The following is a 25,251-nucleotide window of genomic DNA, read 5'->3' as shown; positions in this document are numbered from 1 at the left end:
CAACTCAAAAGGTGAAAAGCCAGTGGACACCTGTGGAATCTACCCATATGCAAAGACGAAGTCAGCACTGTTTCTGCTTTAGGGTCTGACATGGAGTAGAGGGTTTGGTTGTGGTGTTGGAAGAGAGGTTGGTGTAGGTGGCAGCAATCATCTAATCTTCCTATTTCAGCTGTGCTGCAGTAACATGTGTGGAGATGACAGTGATTGGCTGGAAAGATGCCCTGCACTTTGTGGGAGAAACTGCACTGTAAATAAAGAGAACACACCAAGCAAACCAAGAAAATCAACCAGTCCCAGCTACAAGGAGGCCTCCTGGCCACCTCCGAATGCCACCACCTGTGGAGGAATGCTGCTTAAGGCCTACTAACCCATTCTTTCCTGTCTTCTTTTCCTGTGACTTTCGTGTTTGAGGTGCAGGCGACCGGGGCACTTCAGCGAGGTGTTTCATGTCGCCGGCCCCATAACACTATCCTGGGAGGGATGTAAGGTGTTCCAGTAAGGTGCCAAGGGGGTATGCACCAGGCTTTGGTGGACTTGGGCTGCAACAAAACCCTGGTTCAGCCAGGGTAAGTGGTGCAGGCAGAGTGGGTGGAGGTTAGATGTGTGCATGGGGATGTTCATAAATACCCTGTAGTGCCATTAGACATTAAGTACATGGGGAAAACACTTCGGTTAGCTTGCGCCTGATACACCCCTTCATTTTGGAAACAGATTGGCCTGGGTTGCGGCCAGGATGCAATGGCTGTCGTTTTCTCTCCCTGTGGGTGCACCTGCCAACCTCCCAAGTGGTAATCCAGATACTCTACCTCCCTCTGTTCAACTGCACACTTTTTTGGGTTGGCTGTGAGTCCTGACAGCCTCAGGGACTGCACGGACTGTGGCCACCTGCTCTGCCCAAGTGTCACCGTGGATGATGACATCATCCGGGTAACTGGCAGCATGTGCAGCATGTGCAGCATGTGGCTGCAGCACCCAGTCCATGAGGCACTGGAAAGTGGTGGGGGCTCTGAACAAGCCGAAAAGAAGTGTGACGAATTGGTTCAACCCAGGGCACGGAATAACGATCCATCTGTGAAACCTCGTTCTTCTTGTGTGATCTACACAGAACTAGATCCAGCCTTCTTCACTTCTTCACATCCTACTTTACTATGAGGCTACTCCACACGCTGTCACTCTTTTATTACTCCCATTATCAGTACCTCAGCCAATTCCTTCTGAACAACTTGGCTTTTATGTTCAGCCAACCTAGTAGAGTAGGAGTAAAGCGTAGAGTATCATCTCAAGACGACTTAAGTGGGAAATCTCCCATGGAGTCAATCACTGGAGCCAGCAGGGCCTCAGGCCCCCACCAGCCACTCCTCTCAGAGTTAGTGTTGTGGACCAGGGTCTGTGTGCGTTGGTCCACCACAGCCTGGCAGATACCCCTGTGGAACCTTACCAATATGCTGTATGTCTCTCCAAGGACAGGAGCAGGCTGCAACATCCTGGCTGCCATATCACTCCCATCCATCATGAAAGTGGACCACAAAGGGTTGTTGTCACTTGGTGAGTGACTTTGAGCTTGAAGAAGGGAGTAATACAGGCACTTTGGCCCCTGGTGAAAATTGTCTGAGTCTAGCCACTCTGTTGTACAGGCACTGTTGACGTTCCCGGGCCTAGAGCTAATTTTCCTGTGACAATCTGTGTGCAGCTTTGGGCTCAGGTCCAGGACATACTGAATCTTGTTTTTAGCTGGGCCTGGACTGTCCTCTCAGTGTTCTTTAATTAGGTCCAACACCCCCCGCGACTTCCTGCCGAACAGCAACTGAAAGGGGGAAAACTATTGTAAGTGCGGAGTGCCTCCCGCACTGCAAACAACAGAGGGTCTAACCAGTGATCCCAATTGCGTTTATCCTCGTGAATGAACTTACCAATCATGGAGATTAAAGTCTTATTGAGCCGCTCCACCAACCCTTCAGTTTGGGGTGGTAGATGCTTGTCTGGTCTCCATCTGTGCTGGCGCTTGCTCTCGGCCATCTCTGCAAGTATTTGGACGAGCAGTTGGAGCGGCTGTGTGCATTGCAAGTCCGATATGGTGAGCCTGGGTTTCGGCACCAATGTAAACCTCAGTCACACTGGCAAGGTTCAGCCTGCCTGTGAATACTTTTATTTACAGTGAACAGTTTTGCTTTCAAGTTTTCGACTCTGGCCAGACAGCTTTCCAGTTGCCTCCACATCCCCACTAAGGTCCTGGCGTTACTGATAAAGATTGTGATTACTAGATGGAATGCAGCTGCCCTGGCAGCCTTCTGGTGGCACTGCCCCTCAAACTTGCTGTGCCACCCCTCCCCTGCAGTGGAGCCAAAGACCATACATCTGCAAGAGAAAAATTTAACCCTAATCTTAAAAGGAAAGAATCGACATGCTGCCGAATCCACACTGGAAGCTGGTCCACAGAAGAGGGGCCTGAAAACTGAAGTCTCTGCCTCCCATTCTACTTTTAAATACTCTAGGAACAACAAGTAATATAAGGTCATTAAGATAAGATGGACCCTGATTATTCAACATCTTGTATGGGATGTGAAGAATTTTAAATTCAATTCTGGATTTAACAGGGAGCCAATGAAGGGAAGCCAGTAGAGGTGTCAAGGTCCGACGGTCCTCACCGGTCGACCTGCCTGTGATGTTGTGTTCTCGTTCCCTCTCCCCTCTCTCTCTGTTTGTTTACATCCGTTGGGGATGCGCTCCTGGGAGTGTCCCTGTTCTGAAGCCTTCGCACCTGCTGCTAATCATCCGCCATCTTAGCCGGACTATTTAACAGGGCGATCAACCTTCAGTCAGCGCTGGAGTATTAGCAAAACTCGGAAGTGTAGCCACTGATGTGTGAATTAAGCCTCTCACTCAGGAACTGTCTCGTCATCGTTGTGCTCTGTTTGTTTGTCGCCAGGGACCGCGAGGAGAGAGAAGAGGAATTTAGAGGGCTAATCACCACCTGGGACGAGGGTAACCGGAGAACACGGGGTGTTTATTCTCCTCTCGGGCACGGACGAAAAGAAGAGGAGAAAGCCACCCACTCACCTTTCATTGCACCAAGATCAGCCGTTCACTGTTTTCTCCACTTTGTAAATAAACTGCACTGTTTACCTGCAAGGAGCTCCGCTGTCGAGTCCGCTCTTTCTCCGCCCCCTGACAACAGGAGAAATCTGCTCTCTCTTTCTAGTCCCTGTCAGGACTCTTGCTGCAGCATTTTGGATCAGCTGAAGGCTTTTCAGCGAGTTTTTAGGACATCCTGATAATAAAGAATTACAGTAGTCCAGCCTGGAAGTAATAAATGCATGAACTAGTTTTTCAGCGTCACTCTGAGACAGGATATTTCTAATTTTAGAGATGTTGCGCAAATGGAAGAAAGCAGTCTGACATATTTGCTTAATATGTGCATTGAAGGACATGTCCTGGTCAAAAATGACTCCAAGGTTCCTCACAGTGTTACTGGAGGCCAAGGTAATGCCATCCAGAGTAAGAATCTGCTTAGATACCATATTTATAAGATTTTCAGGGCTGAGTACAATAACCTCAGTTTGATCTGAATTAAGAAGCAGAAAGTTAGCGGCCATCCAGGTCTTTATGTCTTTAAGACATTCCTGCAGTTTAACTAATTGGTGTGTGTTACCTGGCTTCATGGATAGATAGAGCTGCGTGTCATCTGCATAGCAGTGAAAATTTATGCTATGTCTTCTAATGATGCTGCCTAAGGGAAGCATGTATAATGTAAACAGAATTGGTCCCAGCACTGAACCCTGTGGAACACCATAATTGACCTTAGAGTGTGAAGACGACTCTCCATTTACATGAACAAATTGGAGTCTATTAGATAGATATGATACAAACCACTGCAGTGCAGTACCTGTAATACCTACAGCATGTTCAAATCGCTCTAATAGGATATTATGATCAACAGTATCGAACGCTGCACTGAGGTCTAGCAGGACAAGCACAGAGATGAGTCCACTGTCAGAGGCCATAAGAAGATCATTTGTAACCTTCACTAAAGCTGTTTCTGTGCTGTGCTGAGCTCTGAAACCTGACTGAAACTCTTCAAATAACTTAAGTTATAAGTAATATTACGGCAGCCGGGTCGCCAAAATAATAACAGAAAATAACTTTCTCATCAAAATACGGTTATTTTCAGTAATGACAATACAGTTTGTTGCCCTAATTTTACATGGGATTTTGCCTTTTTGAAGTGCTGTTAAACATTAAATTAGGAACATGTTAATGTGATTAAACAATGAAATTACCTATAAACAAGATCAATGAATGTGGCAATATGAATAATAATACTTAAATGTACAGAAATATACAGTTAACAGTTGGTTTAAATAATAATGGATTGCATGCCCTGGGACAGACTGACAGAGGCGAGGCTGCCATATCGCACCATCGGCCCCTCTGGCCATCACCAGTAGGCGGTAGGTGAAGTGTCTTGACCAAGGACACAACGACCGAGACTGTCCGAGCCGGGGCTCGAACCGGCTACCTTGTGATTATAAGGCGAACTGCCAACTCTTGAGCCACGATCGCCCTAAGTAGCAATAATAATAATAATAATTATTTGATGTAAATTTATTGATATTCTAGAAGAACACAATAAAACTGTAAAATACACAGTAAAATACTTTTATATTAGGATTTTTTTTTTTACAGTGAAAGCCATTCCTCTGCAGATGATCTGTTAGCTGTTTGACAACTACTCTTTCAAGGATGTTTGATATGAAAGGAAGGTTGGAGATTGGCCTATAATTAGCTAAGACTGCTGGGTCTAGAGATGCTTTTTAAGTAAAGGTTTAACTACAGCCAGCTTGAAGGCCTGTGGTACATAGCCGATTATTAGAGATAGGTTGATCATATTTAAGATTGAAGAATTAATTAATGGCAGGACTTCTTTGAGCAGTTTTGTAGGAATGGGGTCTAAAAGACACGTTGATGGTTTGGAGGAAGTAATTATTGAAGTTAACTCAGAAAGATCAATTGGAGAAAAAGAGTCTAACTTAACATCGATGGTACTAAAAGTAGCTGTAGATAATATTACATCTGTGGGATGATTATTGGTAATTTTTTCTCTAATGATAAAAATTTTATTTGTGAAGAAGTTCATGAAGTCATTACTAGTTAACGTTAAAGGGATTGTTGGCTCAGTAGAGCTCTGACTGTTTGTCAGCCTGGCTACAGTGCTGAAGAGAAACCTGGGGTTGTTCTTATTTTCTTCAATCAGTGACGAATAGTAAGATGTTCTGGCTTTGCGGAGGGCTTTCTTATAAAGCAGCAAACTATTTCTCCAGGCTAAATGATGATCCTCTAAATTTGTGACACGCCATTTCCTCTCCAGCTTACGAGTTATCTGCTTTAGGCTACGTGTTTGAGAATTATACCACGGAGTCAGGTACTTCTGATTTGAGGCCTTAGTTTTCACAGGAGCTACAGTATCCAGAGTCGTACGTAGTGAGGAGGTAAAATTATTAACAAGATAATCGACCTCTGTTGGAGTAGCGTTCAGATAGCTGCTCTGCTCTACGTTGGTACAGGGCATTGAAGATGATAACAGTGGGTGGATTATATTCTTAAACTTAGTTACAGCACTTTCAGAAAGACATCTACTGTGATAAAGTCTACTCTCCACTGCTGTGTAATCAATTATTGTAAATGTAAATGTTATCAGGAAATGATCAGACAAGAGACGTTAAATGTTCAGTTGCAGAACACTTGCAGCATTTTTAGCATCTACATGGATGTTAAAATCACCCACAATAATTATTTAATCTGATCTGAGCACTAAATCAGATAAAAAATCTAAGAAATTAGTCAGAAATTAGTAAGAGTAAGGCCCAGGTGAATGACAGAGAACTACAAATAAAACAGTTTTTTGATTTTCCAGCTGGGGTGGACAAGGCTAAGAATCAGGCTTTCAAATGAATTAAAAGTCTGTCTGGGTCTTTGGTTGATTAATAAGCTGGATTGGAAGATTGCTCCTTCACCCCCTCCTCAGCCTGTGCTTAGAGGATTCTGACAGTTAGTCTGACTCAGGGATGTTGAATGTTTAAAACGAACACAATCATCCTGCTGTACCCAGGTTTCTGTAAGGCAGAGGAAAGTGATTTGTTTAGTTTGCACGACCAATCAAATATCAGTTCATGTACTAAAACCTTAACACATCCTGTGTAGAGGTGGTCAGACTGTGATAAAAGCTTGAACCTTTGGTCTGGTGCATTTGGGTGGTTTAGGGTATTCCATATTTTGAGGGCATAGCTCTGTAGATGTGTGTGCGTGTGTGTTTCCATGACGTATTAGTGGAGAATGAAGCACAGTGCTGCAGACTGTTCTCAACAGGCCAACGCAGCACATTAGCTCTGCACTGAGGGAGAGAGGAGGGAGGGCAGACAGGCAGTGGAGATGATAAGGAAAGGTGGAGAGAGAAATGGAAAGAATATTCGGTGTGAGAGAAAGAGAGAGAGAGAAAATGGGAGAGCACTAATGATCTGATGGTCTGCAGTCTTTTTCCTCCACATTCTGTGGATCTCAGCAAATACTTGTTCTGTTTCTGGCCTGTCTCTCTCCCTCTCCCTCTCATTGGTGGTGGGGGGACAGTCTTGGAGAGTAACAGCGATAGAGAGAGAGAGAGAAAAGGGAAGTGGGCGTGAGGCACCATCATATCCCTCCTGCTCTTCCTAATTGAGCCAAGTGTTTTAGTAGATTAAAAAAGTGTGGTGGAAGGGGGTGATGCAGCTGAGAGACAGAGAAAGAAGATGAGAGCTTTACCACTTGCAACCTTAATGAAACTGTAACAAATAATTCAGAATTTTATATTGAACAGATTTAATGTTAATATGTTAGCTACAGCATTGCTAAAGTATTTAAAAACTATTGTGACCATAAAACTCCCTGGGACATAAAAGCGCTAGAATGATCGTTCACAGAGTATTCACCAAACATACTCAGTGCCTCAGAAGTCCACAGAATGGCCCCACCTATAGGACACGTTGTAAAATCACACTGAGTTCTACAACCCATGTCAAAAACTATGGAATCGCCACATTTGGAGAGTGTTCATTCAACTTATTTATTTTGTATCAAACATTTTTGTAGCAACTATTTTTGTTTCTTAATTGATCACGAAACATCCCTCAGAAATATTACTTTTATTAATTATACAGATTTTTTTAGATCAAATGGAGGGAAACCAGTATGGAGTCACTAAATGCTGAGAAATAGTTATAGAATTACTGTAAAGATTTTCCAAATCTGCCATCAATAGATTCAGACATGCATAGGCTTAGATTTTAAGGGGGACACCCCCATCGCAGTATGTAGAAAACATCTCTTCCATTTCAGGGTCGCTGGAGCCTTTCCCAGCTACCACAGGACGAGAGACAGGGTGCACACTGGACAGGTCGCCAGTCTGCCACAGGGCTAACACATAGAGACAAACAACCATTCACACTCAGAATTACCCCTATGGGCAATTTAGAATGACCAGTTTACCTAACCCCACTAACTGCATGTCTTTGGACTGTGGGAGGAAGCCAGAGTACCAGGGGAACCCACGCGGATCTGGCCGGGTGGTGGAATCAAACTCTGGACCTGCTTGCTGTGAGGCAACAGTGCTAATCACTGCACCACTGCCCGTGTAGAAAAATGCATTTCTCGAAGCCAGACGATATGAAAAAATGCCAAAATATATACTGAAATAAACAACTGTTACCTTCCTTCAGAAATATTTAATTTTATTCCCAAAATGTGAACTGGATATGGTCAGTTACAAGTTATTAGTTAAGTTTTTATGTGAAGAGGAATACCCATTTTACCCCCACAAAAACATCAGCAAAGTGTTTACTGAGGTCATAGATCAAGGGAACAAACGGATTTCGAATCACCACGTCTTTGACACCAGAACAGTCGCCTCCTGCTGGCCATCAGAAAGAATTTAGTGTTAGGGCACTTTAGCATTGGCTTTACTTTTCACAGTTGGAAGTTATGTCCATTGGGAATGGTGAGCATGGTGGTGCAGTGGTTAGCACTGTTGCCTCACTACAACAAGGTACTGAGTTTGTTTCCACCACCCTGCTTGGGCCTTTCTGTGTGGCGCTTGCATGTTCTCTCCGGATAATCTGGCTTCCTCCCACAGTCCAAAGACATGCAGTTAGTGGGGTTAGGGCAACCGGCAATTCCAAATTGCCCGTAGCTGTAAATGTGAGAGTGAATGATTGTCTCTTTGTAAGCTCTGTGATGGATTGGTGATCTACCCCAATACTGAAACCTAAAAAGAGGAACAGAAGGCTCCATTTTATATCCAGTCTATGGATATATGTCATTCATCATTCCAAAAAAACTGGTAACATGTGACATATTCAGAATGTGCAAGTTCTAAACATTACAAACCTTTGCTGAAACCCATGTGGGCTATTAAACTGACATGAACACGTGACTGGTACAAATTTAATTAGGTTACTTCACAAACAAAGGAGACAAGAGCAGCCTGAATTCATATCATCTTGTTCCACTCTTCATGTGTGACTTGGCAGGGACAATATTGAATTAAATCCACTGAGAATAATTATTTCAAAGTGAGAGAGAATGGCATAGATCCGAACTGGGTTAAATTCCAATATATGTTTTCATTTACTGTACATGAATACATACTTTTACTGTAAATTGATGCAGAAAACATATAAACTACTGCATAGAAATACACCAGATTTTCAGGTATGGAAGAGGCTGATGCTCAGATTTTCCTGGCTAAGGATTCCAAATACCTACTGTCTGTGTTTAAGGAAAACCCCAAAATAAGAGAAATACACAAGGTTTTTTTTAGTTTGTTTTTTTTAGAGAAAACAAGAGCCATGCAACAATAATTCAGTGCCACTGATATTACTGGATCTCATAACAGAATTCATTCTCCTGCAGCCAGTTTTAAGTATCTGGTAGAAAGATGGACACCAGGAAAGCGAAACCTACTAAATAAAGGAAATTCCTGATAAGGTTTGTTTCAGCAGGCATACAGAGACGCTAATGTCTAGATGCCCATCAGTATTTCAGCATTTCCAGAAGGAAAAAAAAGAAGCAAATGATCACGTGCATGCTCTCGCTCTCTGCTGCTTAGTTCAATACATCTGATTTCTCTGCACAAGTACAAGGCTGCAGAGACCCACAGGATGAGAATAAGAGCAAATGTATTCATGTTCAGGTATTCATGCGGAGGTCGCGAATTCAAAGGATCTGAATCACACGAACTCAGTAAATCAATCGCGCAGGCAGGCAGTCAATCAGCGGGGAAACCTATTGATTCATAAAATCCGCATCCCACACATTCTCTCTTTCATACATATACACGCGCCTGCAGATTCCCCCCTCTCTCTCTTAGAGAGGCAGAGAGGCTGACTCCGCCTTCCTTTCCTTCTCTCACTTGGCACTGTGTCTCCTTGTTGGCGGTACAGTATAACAGAAGCATACAGATCGGGGACCGACGGTGGATGGGGAAAGGCAGTAGCCGCAGCAGCAGCAGTCGGACGTACCGACCGAAGGATGCTCCAGCACCATGACTTGCTCGGCGTCAGATAGCGAGAAGATCGTCATCAACTGCGGTGGGATTCGACACGAGACCTACCGGAGCACCCTAAAGACGTTGCCGGGGACGCGCTTGTCTTGGCTGACAGAGCCCGACGCCTACAGCAACTTCGACTACGATCCCAAGTCCGACGAGTTCTTCTTTGACCGCCACCCGGCCACCTTCGCCTTCATCCTCAACTACTACCGTACCGGCAAGCTCCACTGCCCCAACGATGTCTGCGGGCCGCTCTTCGAGGAAGAGCTTGCCTTCTGGGGCATCGATGAGACGGACGTGGAGGCGTGCTGCTGGATGAATTACCGACAGCACCGTGATGCAGAAGAAGCCCTGGACAGCTTTGAAACCCCCGAACCGGATCCACCCGAGGACGACCCTGCACTCACCGGCGGAGCGGATGGCGACCTGAAACGTCTGTGCATGCAGGAGGACGGCCGCAGGGCGACATGGTGGGAGGTGTGGCAGCCCAGGATGTGGGCGCTGTTTGAGGATCCCTACTCCTCCAAATATGCCCGGGTGAGTGGCAAGTGTAACGTTCAATCTGCCTTCCCTTTTTCTCGTGCGTGCTCTGCAACTCATGCGCTTGGCACTGTTTTGGACACTGCGCATTGTTGCGCGTAAAGGTTCTCCGGATACTGTTGGAGGATGAAAGGACGTTCAGTTCTCTGCGGGTTAAAAAAAAAAGCCACAGTGGTGTACGTTTGATCTTTATCATGAATCATTTTACATGAGGATTGTGGCTCCTGCTGATACCATTTTTTTCAGTGCGCTTTAATCCATCTCACCAGTGTTTCACAAGTGTGCATCCATCCTGAATGTCTATAGTACATCAGACATGTTTTTCCATATCTATTTCTTGTCAATCCATACTTTGTGAAAATTATTCAACAGTCTAGAGGTCACCTCTGTGAATAAAGGAATGTCAGCTGTGCATCCTCGCACTTCATCCTAGAGGTTTGTCTCAGTACATGTGTACATGTAGTTTACATAGACTTTAGTTTAGGTACTGCTCTCGCTCCAATGTTGTTCACAACTGCTTTGTCTGTTTCTAAATGTTGTTGCCTCCCAGGAACTCACTTGAAAATGATTCAAATGTTCTGTCCTGACTATAATGAGTCAGAAGATCAGCTTTGTAGCTTATTTATACTATATATAACACCAATGACCTACAACAGTAATCTCAATATGCGGTGTATATGTACGAGTTTTATCACAATCAGAAGTCAAAGGCCCTACAAAATAGGAAAGGATGCCCTTACAATCAAGCAAGAACTGAGCTGTCTTTTAATAGAAAGAGAAATATCAAAATGCAAAAATAGAATAGAATAGAATAGCCCTTTATGGTCATTGTACATGTACAACAAAACCAGCGGTGCCAGAATAAAATATACACAGCAGACAGCAGGAATAAATAACAAACATGAGAAGTATTTACAATGAAGAGGGACATACACAAAAAGAAGAGAAAGGCACACATTTAGAACAAAATAGCTGCAAAGTGCTTGGAAGAAATCCAGAGAAAAGACTTAGTCTAAATAGAGTCCGTGTGTGAGTAGCCTGAGTGAAGAAGGTTACTGAGACCATGGCTCAGGTTGGTGAGGTGGGTGGGCAGGGGTGGGCTGTGGGGGCATAGTTCTTGTTAACAGTCTGAATAGCCCAGGGGAAGAAGCAGATAGTGAGTCTGGTGGTGTGGGACCTGATTGACCTGAGCTGCTGACCTGCTGGTCAAACAGGTGGTAGGGGGAGTGCAATGGGTCACCTGTGATGGCCCTGGACCCTGAGGCAGCAGGATCTGGCGCTGGCCTCCAGGGGTGGCAGAGGAAAGCCAATGAGTCTTTTGGGGCAGTTCCTGTTCCAAGTTGCGGCTGGGAGTAAGTGGAAGGAGAAGAGAGGAAAAAGGAGCACAAAGAGATCACTAAGAACAAATGGCCTTCAAACCTGAACTTGCAGCTGGTGTTTGTGTGGACACAGAGTCCATGGGGGTCCACGAGAGAACAGGAGCTTACCTTCATTTTCAGTTTTCACTATAATTGAATTCAGTTCCATCTAAACTGCCCCCTGTTGAATCTGGTGCAGTTCTTAAATCCAGTGATTGAAAAAAAAAGATTTGTTTGACAGTACAACATCACAACATCATGGTGAAAAGAACTGACTTTGATATGTAACGAGCTTCTTGGTTGCAGTTGAGACTATGTTAAACCTTTTCGCTGGCACCAAAGCAGTTTGAAGATGTTCATGTGCAGCTGGTCTGCAGTCTGCTTTTCAACACAGAGGAGAAACTATACTAGCTCAGGAGCTGGATTAGGTCACATGCTAATTGGAAGGTTTACTGTGTGATCCCTGGCTGCTCCAGTCTGCATGCCAAAGTATTCTTGGGCAAGATACTGAAGCCCAGGCTGCTCTGTACTGTATTTATCAGAGGGAGAAAGCACTTACATGTAGACAGAAGTGTTTGGGTAAATGATGCGTTTTGTATAGAGTGGTGACTAGAAGGACGCTGAATAAGAACCAGGCTATTTACCATAAAGTGGGCTTTATTATCTAGAGGATTGTATTTTAAATATACTGCTTTTTTACCCACTTTAAGTTTATAGTGTCAATGCAACAACAGTCATTTCGAGGAGAGCTGCACTGTGATGATTGATACTCTGAACTTTTAGTAGAATTAAGGCAAATCAGCTTCTGACAAATGCTGCAATGCACCAGTGCACAAACAAAGTGGCTTGAGATTTAATTTGTAAAAACCACAGGTGTTGTTTTTGTGAAAAACTCAAGTAAAACTTGTTAGATTAATACAGTAAATAAATAATTTTTCAGAAGTTATTTTCTCAAGCTGAAGACAAGGCTGCTTGATTAATTTAATCAAACTGTAACCAAGCTGTGGCCCAGCACCTTATCCACATGTGAAACAGCAATCAGACGTCTACAGTGATATAGGTGAACATTTCTATCAGTCTATCTGCTGTATAGGTCAAAGAGGATCTCACTCAGTTTATGCAAGTGTTGCAGTTCAGAGAAGCTTGTTCCAACCCAGTATCCTGACAGTCAAATAGGATGATTCTGTAACTTTTAGTGTCAGTGCAGGACACAGAATGCCCTTTATGCAGAAAAGCAGGCAGTCTGGCTGTAGATGGTCCTCATGTCTATACAGGGGACCCCAGTTTCTGCAGACAAAAACCTTATACGAACCAAGATCTTTTCTTAACCATAGTGTTGCGTTCATATGTAGATATCGCAGGAATGAGAACCTTTGGAAGCATGAAGTACCATAAAAATGGACAGGTCTGCAATGTAAATGGGAGCAAACAAGTGACTGAATAATGAGGGGTGATAGTACAAAAAAAGACAAACTGATGTCATGGTTGAGGGAGTTTGGACAGCATCAGTGTGACAGTGGAAGTGACTTTGAAAGTGTTGCAGTCAATAGTTTTGGTGCCAGCACTGGGACAAAAAGATTGGGTTGGAAGGTAGATGGTCAGTGCAGCAGCAATACTCAGGTAAGCTAAAGTCCAGCTTCTGGCTCCATGTTAGCCGATTAGCTGGTTTCAGGATGAAGGTTTAAACGTTTTTTCAAAAAAATATTTGACAAAGAAAAGCAGGACGGCATAAGTCGTTGTCCTGTGGTAAGTATGTGTATTATATTTGCAGAGGTGCCAGGTTTGCTCATTTCTGTCTGTCTTCTACTTTGCAGTCTACATTGTCCATCTCCGATCTCGTTCTCTCGTGTCATCACACTGACAGCTCACTGTGGTTTATTACTGTGCTACATAATCAGAGATGAGTGCTATATTGCTTATTATTGCTATTCAGTCCCTTCTCACCAACCCTCCACCCCATATCCTCTCACTCCCCCACCTCGTTCAACCCCCAACCCCCAGCTCTCTGCTTGTGCTATAGCGTAAGACTGCAGTCCCCATAGTAGCTGACTGTGCTGTAGTCTGCTGCAGAGTAGGAGAGAGAGAGAGAGGCACAAACAGGGGGAGGGAATTACAGAATGTGAGGTGTTTTTGGTTGAGGGTGAATTCAGCAGCAGAATAAAAAGAAGCAAAAGAGAATGGAGCCACTGCAATCTTTATTTCTTTCATTTTTTACCTTTTTTCTTCCCCCAATCTCTCAAGCAGACAAGCAAATGCACACACGAGCTTCACTTTCACACACTTGCTAGGCTGCTACACACAGAGTTCATTGTAGCAGTGGGTCATTTTGGTGCTAGTACTTATAGCTCTTTCCTACTGTATTTGAGCCCCAAAGCACTTTCTGTCATGAGGCTCATTCAGCTTATTCACACAGATCACACAAGCACTTTTTTCTGTCCCTAAGTGCTTTTGTCTGACATTCACACTCTGATGAATGCTTCAGTGGTTCAGTATCCTGCCCATGGATGCTTCATGGATAGATCCAGACCGGAGGAGCCAGGGATCAAACCACCAACCTTCCGACAATCTCCTGAGCCACAGCTGCCCGTTTTGTTCTTCGATGTTATTGTTATGTCAGCAGAAGGGAAAAAATAGTCTCTTTATGATGTTGTTCCATTTACAGTTAACACTGAAGATGTTCAATAAAAATGAATTAGTAATACTTTTTATTAACCTCCTATTTAAAAGTAAACAAACTTATCAACTCCTGCTAGTGCTGTCATTCGTCCGCTGAAGAATTGTTGAATTGTTAAGTTGATGTAAAAGTTGTGAAAACAAACCACTGAAACAGTACGTGAGACATCCATGAAAATGGATTCACGACAGCAGGTAGCTCTACTTTTTTGATTTGGCAAATTTTTCACGCTAGATCGTGTCGCTGATGCAGTCCCAAAGTTTATTTAACCCTTTCACCATAGTGGTCACTACAGTGGACAGCTATTCAAAGGCTGTTTGTTGTGTTTGTGTCAGTGTTGATGGTATACCTGCACATAAACCACTACACTCTGATGTGTCGCTCCGTACTCTGCCACCCACTGGTCCTTTAATGCTACTACAGATGTTTGACGCGTGTCATTGTAATTATTGTTATTTAACCCTGTCATGCATGAATTATGACGACCTCAATCAGGATTTTTATCCATCTTTTCATGACTGAAGATGGATAAAAATACTTTAGAAAAAAAAATCCAGACTGAGGTTGTCAGAATTCCTGCATGACAGGGTTAAATATTTCCTGGGAGAAATATTTACATAAACATTTGAAATCATTTGCTAAGATTAGAAATATCTAAAATAGTTTTAAAGTATGGTAGCTAAAATACTTTCATGAATGTTTGACATATGACATGACACTTTTCTAAGTTAGTTTATAAATAAGCATAAATAAACAGAAAAGTTTACTAAAACCAAATACTTGAAATGCCAAATGAGAACGGTAAAAATATCACCTGAAGTGAAATAGTACTGAAAAGGTGTAATACTCTGATGAACGAAGAAAGATGAAGTAGATAAGACGGCTCATGTTCTACTATTTGATTGGCTTACACATAAGAAGAAAAAAAGAATACTGATCATCATTAATTTACATAATTCACAGTGTTAAAAATGTCGACTTCTTCAAATGAACATGTTCTGAACATGATCTGTGAGACAGATGGTCAGTGGATGGAAACTGGTCCAGTCGATTCTCCCAGTAACAATAACTGAGCCAGTTTTATTCACAGGTGAGCTCCATGTGGAGCACAACAGTTAATGCCTACAGGGTCTCAGTACATCTGCAGCAAAACAGTGACAACCAGGTGATGATATTTAATCACAAGCACATGCTTCAGCATTTTTTCAGTTCTCATTTTTCATTTCAGTGTCTTTCATCTTTTTATAAACCTTTACCACCCATGTCTGTCTTTCTACATCTCTCCCTGGAGGTTTGCTGTGGTAAAGGCAATATATCCTCCAGGGTCCCCCTCCCCCCTCGGTGCTTTTCAGGATAATGCTGTGACAGAGACTTCCTTTTGTCTGTGCCACCTATCTGTGATGGAGAGAGTGAGAGAGTGAGAGGGAGGGGGACCATACTATATTTCATGTCACGTCAAGAAATAAAACATTTAACCACAGAGGGATCTCTGCTGTGATCTTGCCTCGTAGTGAGTTAATAAAACAGCCAATGAACAAACACACAGACACACACATGCAAAAATAGCTAACTGAGCATGGGAACGGTAAGCCCATAGGCTCGTTTAATACAGTACAACCATACATGCAGCAGATTACTGCAGAATGATCTGTTGTGACATGCTGTGCACGGTGTGTGTGTGTGTGTGTGTGAACTGCAGTATCTAACATCTACCGTCGTTGTTGGGATGAGTTCCTTTCACCTTCAGTCCGAGACAGACAAACTAACACACACAAATCTACCTGTATACACACACAGCCTCACACATGCACACAGAACACAGTACACACACGGCTGAGCACACATGAGACAAGCACAACTGCCAGCTTTGGGGTACACTTGTAAGCTTAACATATGGTTGTGATTTTCTGCAATGATATAGAAGGTACAGTGACCAGCGTACCTTAGGAATTCTAAGGTACGCTGGTCACTGTGACACATGAGCATGCGTGACATACGAGTACTCTGTGACTTGAAATGTTCAAATGTACATGGGAGAGATAAATATCTGCCTCGTTTACTGTTTACTGCTTCATATATAATTCAAAACAAATGTTGCTCTTATGTATACTAAAGCTATGTTCTTACTGTCCTATTACAAATAACAGTACCCTATAATCTGCATACATGTACATAGTTAGGCACAGACACAGCTCATAGACACTTATATTTGTCATGTGTTCAATGCTCTGTAGAATAATGGACTTACCAACATCAGCACCATTAGCTCTGTCACAACCAGCCCTGAGGATATTTCATGTTTACATGTAAACGAAAAGATGGTAACTTTTCAAACTGCCAAGTCATAAAAATAAAATAAAATAAAATAAAATAAAAATAAAATAAAATAAAATAAACCCTGCAAAATGACCACATCTACCATTGGAGGTAATTCAGAGTGTGGCAGAAAAAGTGAAAGCTATTCTGGATCATTACAGTCCACTATACTGTACTTTCTAAAGAGCCAAAGCCTTCTTGGAATAGCTCTGTAAAATTTGTTAAAATATTCTGTTGTTGTGCTGCTATCAGCATTATATGTGTGTTATTGATGAAGTCAGTGCATTTTCATAACTCAAATTATGTCAGCCAATGGTTAAGCCAGTTTGCTAGATGGCATTATGCAGACTCTGACCAGGAGGAGGTGAAATGATTCTCAGATTGTCCAAGAAAAGAAGAAAGGAAAGTTCACATATACAAGTCCCCCTTAAGCTGAAAGAACATGATGGGGATCCTTTTCGTATGGCTGCTTAAATTATGCTGTTTAATATTAAATATTTGTTTGATGATGGGAAATATGTAAGTGCGACAAATCTTTAAAAAAAAAGATACAATATTTTTAAAAGCACTGTATTTATGGTCCTGGAAAACAAATAGCATTCAGCTCTATTATGTTTATTGCTGAATAGCAAAATATAAACCTACAGTGTTCTGGAAAGTATTCACAACACTTTGCTTGTCCCACATTTTTCCATTTTACAGCCTAATTCCAAAATGGACACGCAATATCCTGTAATGAAAAAGTGAAAAACATTTTCTTGCAATTACGGCTACCGATTTAGCCACCGTGACAGAACTAGTGCTGGTGGAGGAGTTTAGAAACTCTGTGCCAGAGTGTATTAAAGTATATCTAAATGAATAGAGAGTATCTACCTTGCAGCAGGGTGCCATGTTGGCAGACAAGTATGTCTTGGCTCACATTACAAATCCTGCAGCATATGAGCTTTCCTCCCATTTTGATCCACACCAGCCACAGAGCCTATTTTGGTCAATGCTAGTTTGAGACCCAGGGTGAGGAAATTGTCTTTCTTCTGTCACAATCCTGGACATGTTGTTGCAGATTGTGAGAAACCAAATTGCAAGCAGCAGGCATTTGCTTTCAACTGGCATAAAAAGTTAAGCTTAAGAAAAGCTGTTAATGATGGTTGCCATACTGATGGTCAGCAGTCTTGTGGCAAACTGTGTTTTTGGACGTGCCTCGACCTCTTCCCAGCTTGATGCTGTCACCTGCTACTGTGATACTGTACACTGTCACCCATCTCTTCAGAGGAGCCAGTGGTCAGCTGACTCAATTCAACAATCAGCCACCCAGCAGTATATGAGCTAGTGAAGAGCTGCTCAAACAGTGACTGGACCAGTCTTGGGTTGTTAGCTTTTGTGGTGTATTCTGCTCATGTTAACTAAGCTTGGTGTTTTCTTTGAGGAACTAGTGAATGTTACTCCCCTCATTCCCTTGCCCTTATTCTTGGGGACGTAACAAAATTATTGCAAATTTATTAAAAATAGAAAAATAAAAATATAACATTTACAAATGTATTCACAGCCTTTGCCATAACACTCAAAAGGTTTCCACTGATCTGTTAGATGTTTCTATATCATGTTTTGAGTTTACCTGTGATAAATGCAGTTGATTGGACACAGTTCATTGGACTGTCTAATATATAAGGTTCTATATAAGGTTCCATAGTTTACTTTCTATGTCAGAGCACAAACCAAGCCATAAAGTTCAAGGAATTATCTGTAGACCTCTAAGACAGGATTGTATCAAAGCACAGATCTGAGGAAGGGAACAGAATAATTTCTACAGTTTTGAAAGTCCCAATGAGCACAATGTCCTCCATCATCTGTAAGTGGAAGAAGTTTGAAACCACCTAACCTCTCAGATTAGGGACAAAATTCTCTGGTCTCCAAATGAACTCAAAGATTGAACTCTTCGGCCTGAATCCCAAGCATCATGGCTGGAGGAAACAGGCACTCCCCATCACCCGGCCAATACCATAGCTATAGTGAAGCATGGTGGTAGCAGAATCATGATGTGGTGATGTGTTTAAGCAGTAGGAACTAGGAGACTAGTCAGATGAATGCAGCAATGTACAGATTGTCCTGGATATCTCTGTCCAGAGCACTCTGGAGATGGCAATAACCATCTCCAGAGTGATCTGGACTTCAGACTGGGGGTAAAGTTTGTCTTCCAACTAGACAACAAGTACACAAGTACACAGGCTCCGCAAGAGCCCAGACTTGAACCCAATTGAACATCTCTGGAGAGATCTGAAAATGGCTTTCCACCATAGCTCCTCATTCAACCTTGAGCTTGAGAGGTTTTGCAAAGAAGAATGAGCAAAAGGTTGTAATTGCTGTCAAAGGTGCTTCAACATTCGCCCTGAGTTCCTGAAGGCTCTCGATGTTGTAGGTCTGTCTTGGTTGACACGCCTCTACAATGTTGCGTGGAGATCTGGGGAGGTACTGGATTAGCAGACCGGGGTGGTGGTTCCCAACTTTAACAAGGGGGGGCGAGAGGGTGTGTTTCAGCTATAGGGAGATCACACTCCTCAGTCTCCCTGCGAAAGTCTCTGCCAGGGTGCTGAAAAGGACAGCCCATCTGTTAGTTAATCATCGGATACAGGAGGACCAATGTGTTTTTTATCCTGGTTGTGGGACACTGGACCAGCTCTTTATCCTCTCGAGGATACTTGAGGATGCCTGGGAGTTGGCCCAACCACTTTAGATGTGCTTTGTGGACTTTGACAAGGTATCTGACCATGTCCCTTGGAGTGTCCTTTGGGAGGTGTTTTGGGAGTATGGGGTGTCTGGCCAATTGCTACAGGCTATTCGATCCTTATACAACCGTTGCAAGAGCTTGGTCCACATAGCCAGCAGTAAGTCGGACTCATTTCCAGTGGGTTATGGACACTGCCGAGGTTGCCCTTTGTAACTGATACTGTTCGTAATTATTATGGACATAATTTCTAGGTGTAGACAAGTGGCAAAAATCTTTCACTTCGATGGCCTCAGAATCTCATCTCTGCTTTTTGCATATGATATGGTTCTATTGGCTTCATTCTGTGATGGCCTCCAGCCCGCACTGGAACACTTCACAGCCGAGTGTGAAGTGGTGGGAATGAGAATCAGCACCTGCAAATCTGAGGCCATAGTTCTCAGTCGGAAAAGGATGGAGTGCCCACTCCGGGTCAGGGACGAGTTCCTGCCCCAATTGGAAGAGTTTATCTTATCTTGAGTGATAGGAGAAGGGAGCGGGAGATCGACAGACAGATTGGTGCTGCAGAGGCAGTGATGAGGACAATGTACCGGTTCATAGTTGTGAAGAGAGAGCTGAGTGTAAAAGTGAAGCTCTCAATTTACTGGTTGATCTACATGCCTACACTTACCTAAGATCACGAGCTGTGGGTAGTGAGCAAAAGAATGACATCGCAGATACAAGTGGCAGAAATGGGCTTCCTCCGAAGGGTGGCTGGCTTCTCCCTTAGAGATTGGATGAGGAGTTCAGCCATCTGGGAGGGGCTCAGAGTAAAGCCTTTGCTCCTCCACATCAAAAGAAGCCAGTTGACGTGGTTCGGGCATCTGACAAGGATCCCTCCTGGGCGTCTCCTGGGTGAGGTTTTCTGGGCATGTAATAATGGGAGGAGGCCCTGGGGCAGACCCAGGACATGTTGGAAGGATTATATCTCCCGGCTGGCCTGGGAACGCCTTGGTGTTCCCCTGGACATACTGTAGGAGGTGGCTGGGGAGAGAGAGGTCTGGGCTTCTCTGCTTAGGCTGCAGCCCTCGCAAAAAAAGAAAAAAAAAATCTGTAACATCCAAAGATTTTCTTAGAACAAGTTATCCCACTTGACAGCCATCTTGGTAACAAGGAGTCATTGAGGTAGCTTTCTTTTTAAGCACTGTGTATATTAACTTGAATTGAATTAAAAACAAAACATCTTTGTCATTGCTGAATCTCATACACAGACAAAAACATCACCATCCACCACCTACCCATTTACCAAGATAAAATGGATCAGAATAAAAATAAATAATAAATAAATATCGTTTGTGCTGTTTACTATAGGATGAGAGGTGGGATACACCCTGAACTGATCTCCTGTCTGTTGCAAGGCTAACACAGAGAAATACACATACTCACACTCACATTCACGCCTATGGGCAATTTAGAATCACCAATTAACCTAATCCCTCTACCCAGATAGAAGACAGGTCTGGCCCAGATCTGGTGTCAAGCTGGAACTGCTGGCTGACTTCGGGCATGGTAAGTGGCATGTCATGCAGATATGGGCCAGGCCTGGCGTAGATGGCACTGTTTATGTGATGGCATGCCACATCTGGCCCGATTGTGGTTTGGTTGATGTGGCCCAGGCTCATAGAAAACAGGTTTGGCCCGGATCTGGCATCAAGCTGGCACTTCTGACTGACTGGTGTCATGGCAAGGAGTATGTCAACCAGATGTGGGTCAGGTCTGGCAATGATGGCATTATTTATGTTCCATCCATCCATCCATCTTCATCCGCTTTATCCGAGGCCGGGTTGCGGGGGCAGCAGCCTAAGCAGAGAAGCCCAGACCTCCCTCTCCCCAGCCACCTCCTCCAGCTTATCCAAGGGAACACCAAGGCGTTCCCAGGCCAGCCGAGAGATATAATTTCTCCAGCGTGTCCTGGGTCTGCCCCGGGGCCTCCTCCCGGTGGGACATGCCCGGAACACCTCACCCAGGAGGCGCCCAGGAGGCATCCTTGTCAGATGCCCGAACCACCTCAACTGGCTCCTTTCGATGTGGAGGAGCAGCGGCTCTACTCTGAGCCCCTCCCGGATGGCCGAACTCCTCACCCTATCTCTAAGGGAGAGGCCAGCCACCCTTCGGAGGAAGCTCATTTCTGCCGCTTGTATCCGCGATCTCGTTCTTTCGGTCACTACCCACAGCTCGTGGCCATAGGTGAGGGTAGGGACGTAGATCGACCGGTAAATTGAGAGCTTCGCTTTTACACTCAGCTCTCTCTTCACCACGACGGACCGGTGCAGCGTCCGCATCACTGCAGCCGCAGCACCAATCCGTCTGTCGATCTCCGGCTCCCTTCTCCCATCACTCGCGAACAAGACCCCGAGATACTTAAACTCCTCCACTTGGGGCAGGAACTCATCCCCGACCCAGAGTGGGCACTCCACCCTTTTCCGGCTGAGAACCATGGCCTCAGATTTGGAGGTGCTGATCCTCATTCCCACTGCTTCACACTCGGCTGCGAACCGTTCCAGTGCGAGCTGGAGGCCCTCACCTGATGAAGCCAACAGAACCACATTATCCGCAAAAAGCAGAGATGAGATTCTGAGGCCACCGAAGTGAAAGCCCTCCGCCACTTGGCTGCGCCTAGAAATCCTGTCCATAAAAATTATGAACAGAACTGGTGACAAAGGGCAGCCCTGGCGGAGCCCATCACCCACCGGGAACGAGTTCGACTTATTGCCGGCAATGCGAACCAAACTCTTGCAACGGTTGTATAGGGATCGAATGGCCCGTAGCAATGGGCCAGACACCCCATACTCCCGCAACACCTCCCACAGGACACCCCGAGGGACACGGTCGAATGCCTTCTCCAAGTCCACAAAACACATGTAGACTGGTTGGGCAAACTCTCATGCACCCTCAAGTATCCTTGAGAGGATAAAGAGCTGGTCCAGTGTTCCGCGACCAGGATGGAAACCGCATTGTTCCTCCTGTATCCAAGGTTCGACTAGCGGACGAACTCTCCTTTCCAGCACCCTGGCATAGACTTTCCCAGGGAGGCTGAGGAGTGTGATCCCCCTGTAGTTGGAACACACCCTCCGGTCTCCCTTCTTAAAGATGGGGACCACCACCCCGGTCTGCCAGTCCAGGGGTACTGCCCCTGATCTCCACGCAACATTGTAGAGGCGTGTCAACCAGGACAGCCCTACAACTTCCAGAGCCTTCAGGAACTCGGGGCGGACCTCATCAACACCAGGGGCTCTGCCACCAAGGAGTTGTTTAACTGCCTCAGTGACCTCGCCCCCGGAAATTGGCGGGTCATTCCCCTCATCCCCAGACTCTGCTTCCTCCTCGGAAGACGTGTCAGTGGGATTAAGGAGGTCCTCGAAGTATTCCTTCCACCGCCTGACAATTTTCTCAGTCGACGTCAGCAGCGCTCCGCCAGCACTATACACAGTGCAGGTAGAGCACCGCTTTCCCCTCCTGAGACGCCTGACGGTTTGCCAGAATCTCTTCGAGGCAGTCCGAAAGTCTTTTTCCATGGCCTCTCCGAACTCCTCCCACACCCGAGTTTTTGCTTCAGCCACTGCCCGAGCCGCATTCCGCTTGGCCTGTCGATACCTGTCGGCTGCCTCCGGAGTCCCACAGGCTAACCAAGCCTGATAGGACTCCTTCTTCAGCTTGGTGGCTCCCTCCACCTCTGGTGTCCACCATTTGGTTCGGGGATTACCACCACGGCAGGCACCAACCACCTTGCGGCCGCAGCTCAATGCAGCAGCTTCAGCGATGGAGACGCTGAACATGGTCCATTCGGACTCAATGTCCCCAGTCTCCCTCGGAATGCTGTTGAAGCTCTGCCGGAGGTGTGCGTTGAAGATCTCGCGGATTGGGGCCTCTGCTAGACGTTCCCAGCACACCCTCACTACGCGTTTAGGTGCACCAGGTCTGTCCAGCGTCCTCCCCCGCCACCTGATCCAACTCACCACCAGGTGGTGATCAGTTGACAGCTCAGCCCCTCTCTTTACCCGAGTGTCCAGAACATATGGTCGCAGGTCTGGTGATACGATTACAAAATCGATCATTGACCTGCGGCCTAGAGCGTCCTGGTGCCACGTGCACTCATGGACACTCTTATGTTCGAACAAGGTGTTCGTTATGGCCAAACTGTGATTCGCACAGAAGTCCAATAACAAAACACCGCTTGGATTCAGATCAGGGAGGCCGTTCCTCCCAATCACGCCCCTCCAGGTCTCGCTGTTGTTACCCACATGAGCATTGAAGTCTCCCAGCAGGACAACAGAGTCTCCAGGTGGGGCACCTTCCAGCACCCCCCCCCCAGGGACTCTAAGAAGGCTGGGTACTCTGAACTGCCACTCGGCGCATAAGCGCAGATGACAGTCAGGACCCATTCCCCGACCCTAAGGCGCAGGGAACAAACCCTTTCATCCACCGGGAAAAACCCAACGTACCGGCAGCAAGCCGAGGGGATATTAGAATACCCACCCCAGCCCGCCGCCTCTCACCAGGGGCAACTCCAGACTGAGACAGAGTCCAGCCCCTCTCCAGGAGACTGGTTCCAGAGCCCAAGCCATGCGTAGAGGTGAGCCCGACTATATCTAGCCGGTACCTCTCAACCTCACGCACTAACTCAGGCTCCTTCCCCACCAGAGAGGTGACATTCCATGTCCCTATTTATGTTCCTTTTCTCCTATTTCAGTTAGAAGACACAAATGCCCTGTTGCAATACTATACAGCTATGGTAGCCAACGTTTCAAATGCAGGTTTGACAGGTTTGTGAGTGTACACTTTATCCAAAACCTAGTGAGGGTTTACTCATGCTTACCACTGAGTGGCTGTAGCTTAGGAGGTAGAGCAGGTCACCCACTGATCGGAAGGTTAGTGGTTCGATCCCTGGCTCCTCCAGTCTGCATGTCAAGTATCCTCTGTGGCCAGATTCAGGCCATACCAGGATGCTAACCCAAGTTGCTCTCCGATGCATCCGTTGGAGTGTGAATGTGTAGGAATGTAGTTATTTGGCTCTCAGTTTAGAGAAAGTGATTGGGTGAATGTGCCATGTTGTATAGAGCAATTTGAGTACTCTGGGAGAGTAGAAAAGCGCTATAAAAGAATCAGTCCCTTCACTATCTGAACAGAGTTTTGTCATGTTACTTTTGCACTATTACTTTCCAGGAGCAGTAATTTTTGATATATTGATATACTGTTCTAAATTACATAAATTATTTAATTCCAAATAAATTTGCTGCATTACCTTTATTGAGACATTTTTAATCTGTGCTAAATACGTCACATGTTGTTATTACATGGCTTGATTAAGGTACACATCAGGCTGACATCTGTGGGCCTCCTCTGGCAAACCTGTTCTGGGTCATTCTTTGCGGTATGTGGGCCATGTGTACGCACATTGTGTGGGCCAGATCCGGGCCATACCAATTTTGCTATGTGGGTAATAGCAGGCCTTTGTATTGTGGGAGGAAGCTCGGGTCCTCTATCAGAGGCCTGGAAGCTTGATGATTTTGTACAGTATTGTGGCTGTGCTCTTCTGGACAGAGATCTCAGGTGTTGTTTTTGGGATATGCTTAGGCCACTTGCCCAGTTTGGGGGTCACTGCACTGAGTGCTGTGATTACCACTCAGACCACTGATACCTTCACCCTACACATCTTCTCAAGCTCTTCTCTTAGCCCTTGGTATTTCTCAAGCTTCTCATGTTCCTTTTTCCTAATGTTGCTATTATTTGGTATAGCTACATCTAACACTACAGCCTTCTTCCTCTGCTTGCCCACCAGTACTATGTCCGGTTGGTTAGCCATCACCAGTTTGTCTGTCTGTATGTTAAAGTCCTACAGGGTCTTAGCTCAGTCATTCTCAACCATCCTAGGGGGCATGTCCCATTTTGACATTGGGACTTCCAAGCTATACTCGGTACAGATGTTTCCTGATACTATGCTAACTATTCCATTGTGATTTTCCATGTATGCCCTAACTGCTAACATCTTACACCCTGCTTTTATAAGCTGGGGTGTCTCAGGGGCATCTTT

General features: G+C 44.9%; 1 protein-coding gene across 17 annotated transcripts in view; it reads left to right on the top strand.

The window, feature by feature from the left end:
- The first annotated feature begins 6,890 nt into the window (after positions 1-6,890).
- Positions 6,891-25,251, top strand: part of LOC100705368 (potassium voltage-gated channel subfamily C member 1) — a 141,867-nt gene continuing 123,506 nt past the window's right edge. For 8 of the 17 annotated variants that reach the window (XR_003219785.1, XR_003219788.1, XR_003219787.1 and 5 more), the window contains exon 1: positions 6,896-10,111. Coding sequence is in view for 8 of the 17 variants with exons in the window: in XM_019358373.2 (XP_019213918.1) it covers positions 9,569-10,111 (543 nt within the window). In the remaining 9 variants the exon portion in view is untranslated. Of the gene's footprint in view, positions 10,112-25,251 lie in introns of all 17 variants that reach the window. The other 9 variants (XR_003219791.1, XM_025906564.1, XM_025906563.1 and 6 more) reach the window with 5 other exon arrangements.

The sequence above is a fragment of the Oreochromis niloticus genome, linkage group LG4 (assembly GCF_001858045.2).
Source record: "Oreochromis niloticus isolate F11D_XX linkage group LG4, O_niloticus_UMD_NMBU, whole genome shotgun sequence".
NCBI classification, from domain to species: Eukaryota; Metazoa; Chordata; class Actinopteri; order Cichliformes; family Cichlidae; genus Oreochromis; species Oreochromis niloticus.
The sequence above is the reverse complement of the archived record's forward strand: the minus strand, read 5'-3'. Positions and strand labels throughout refer to the sequence as shown.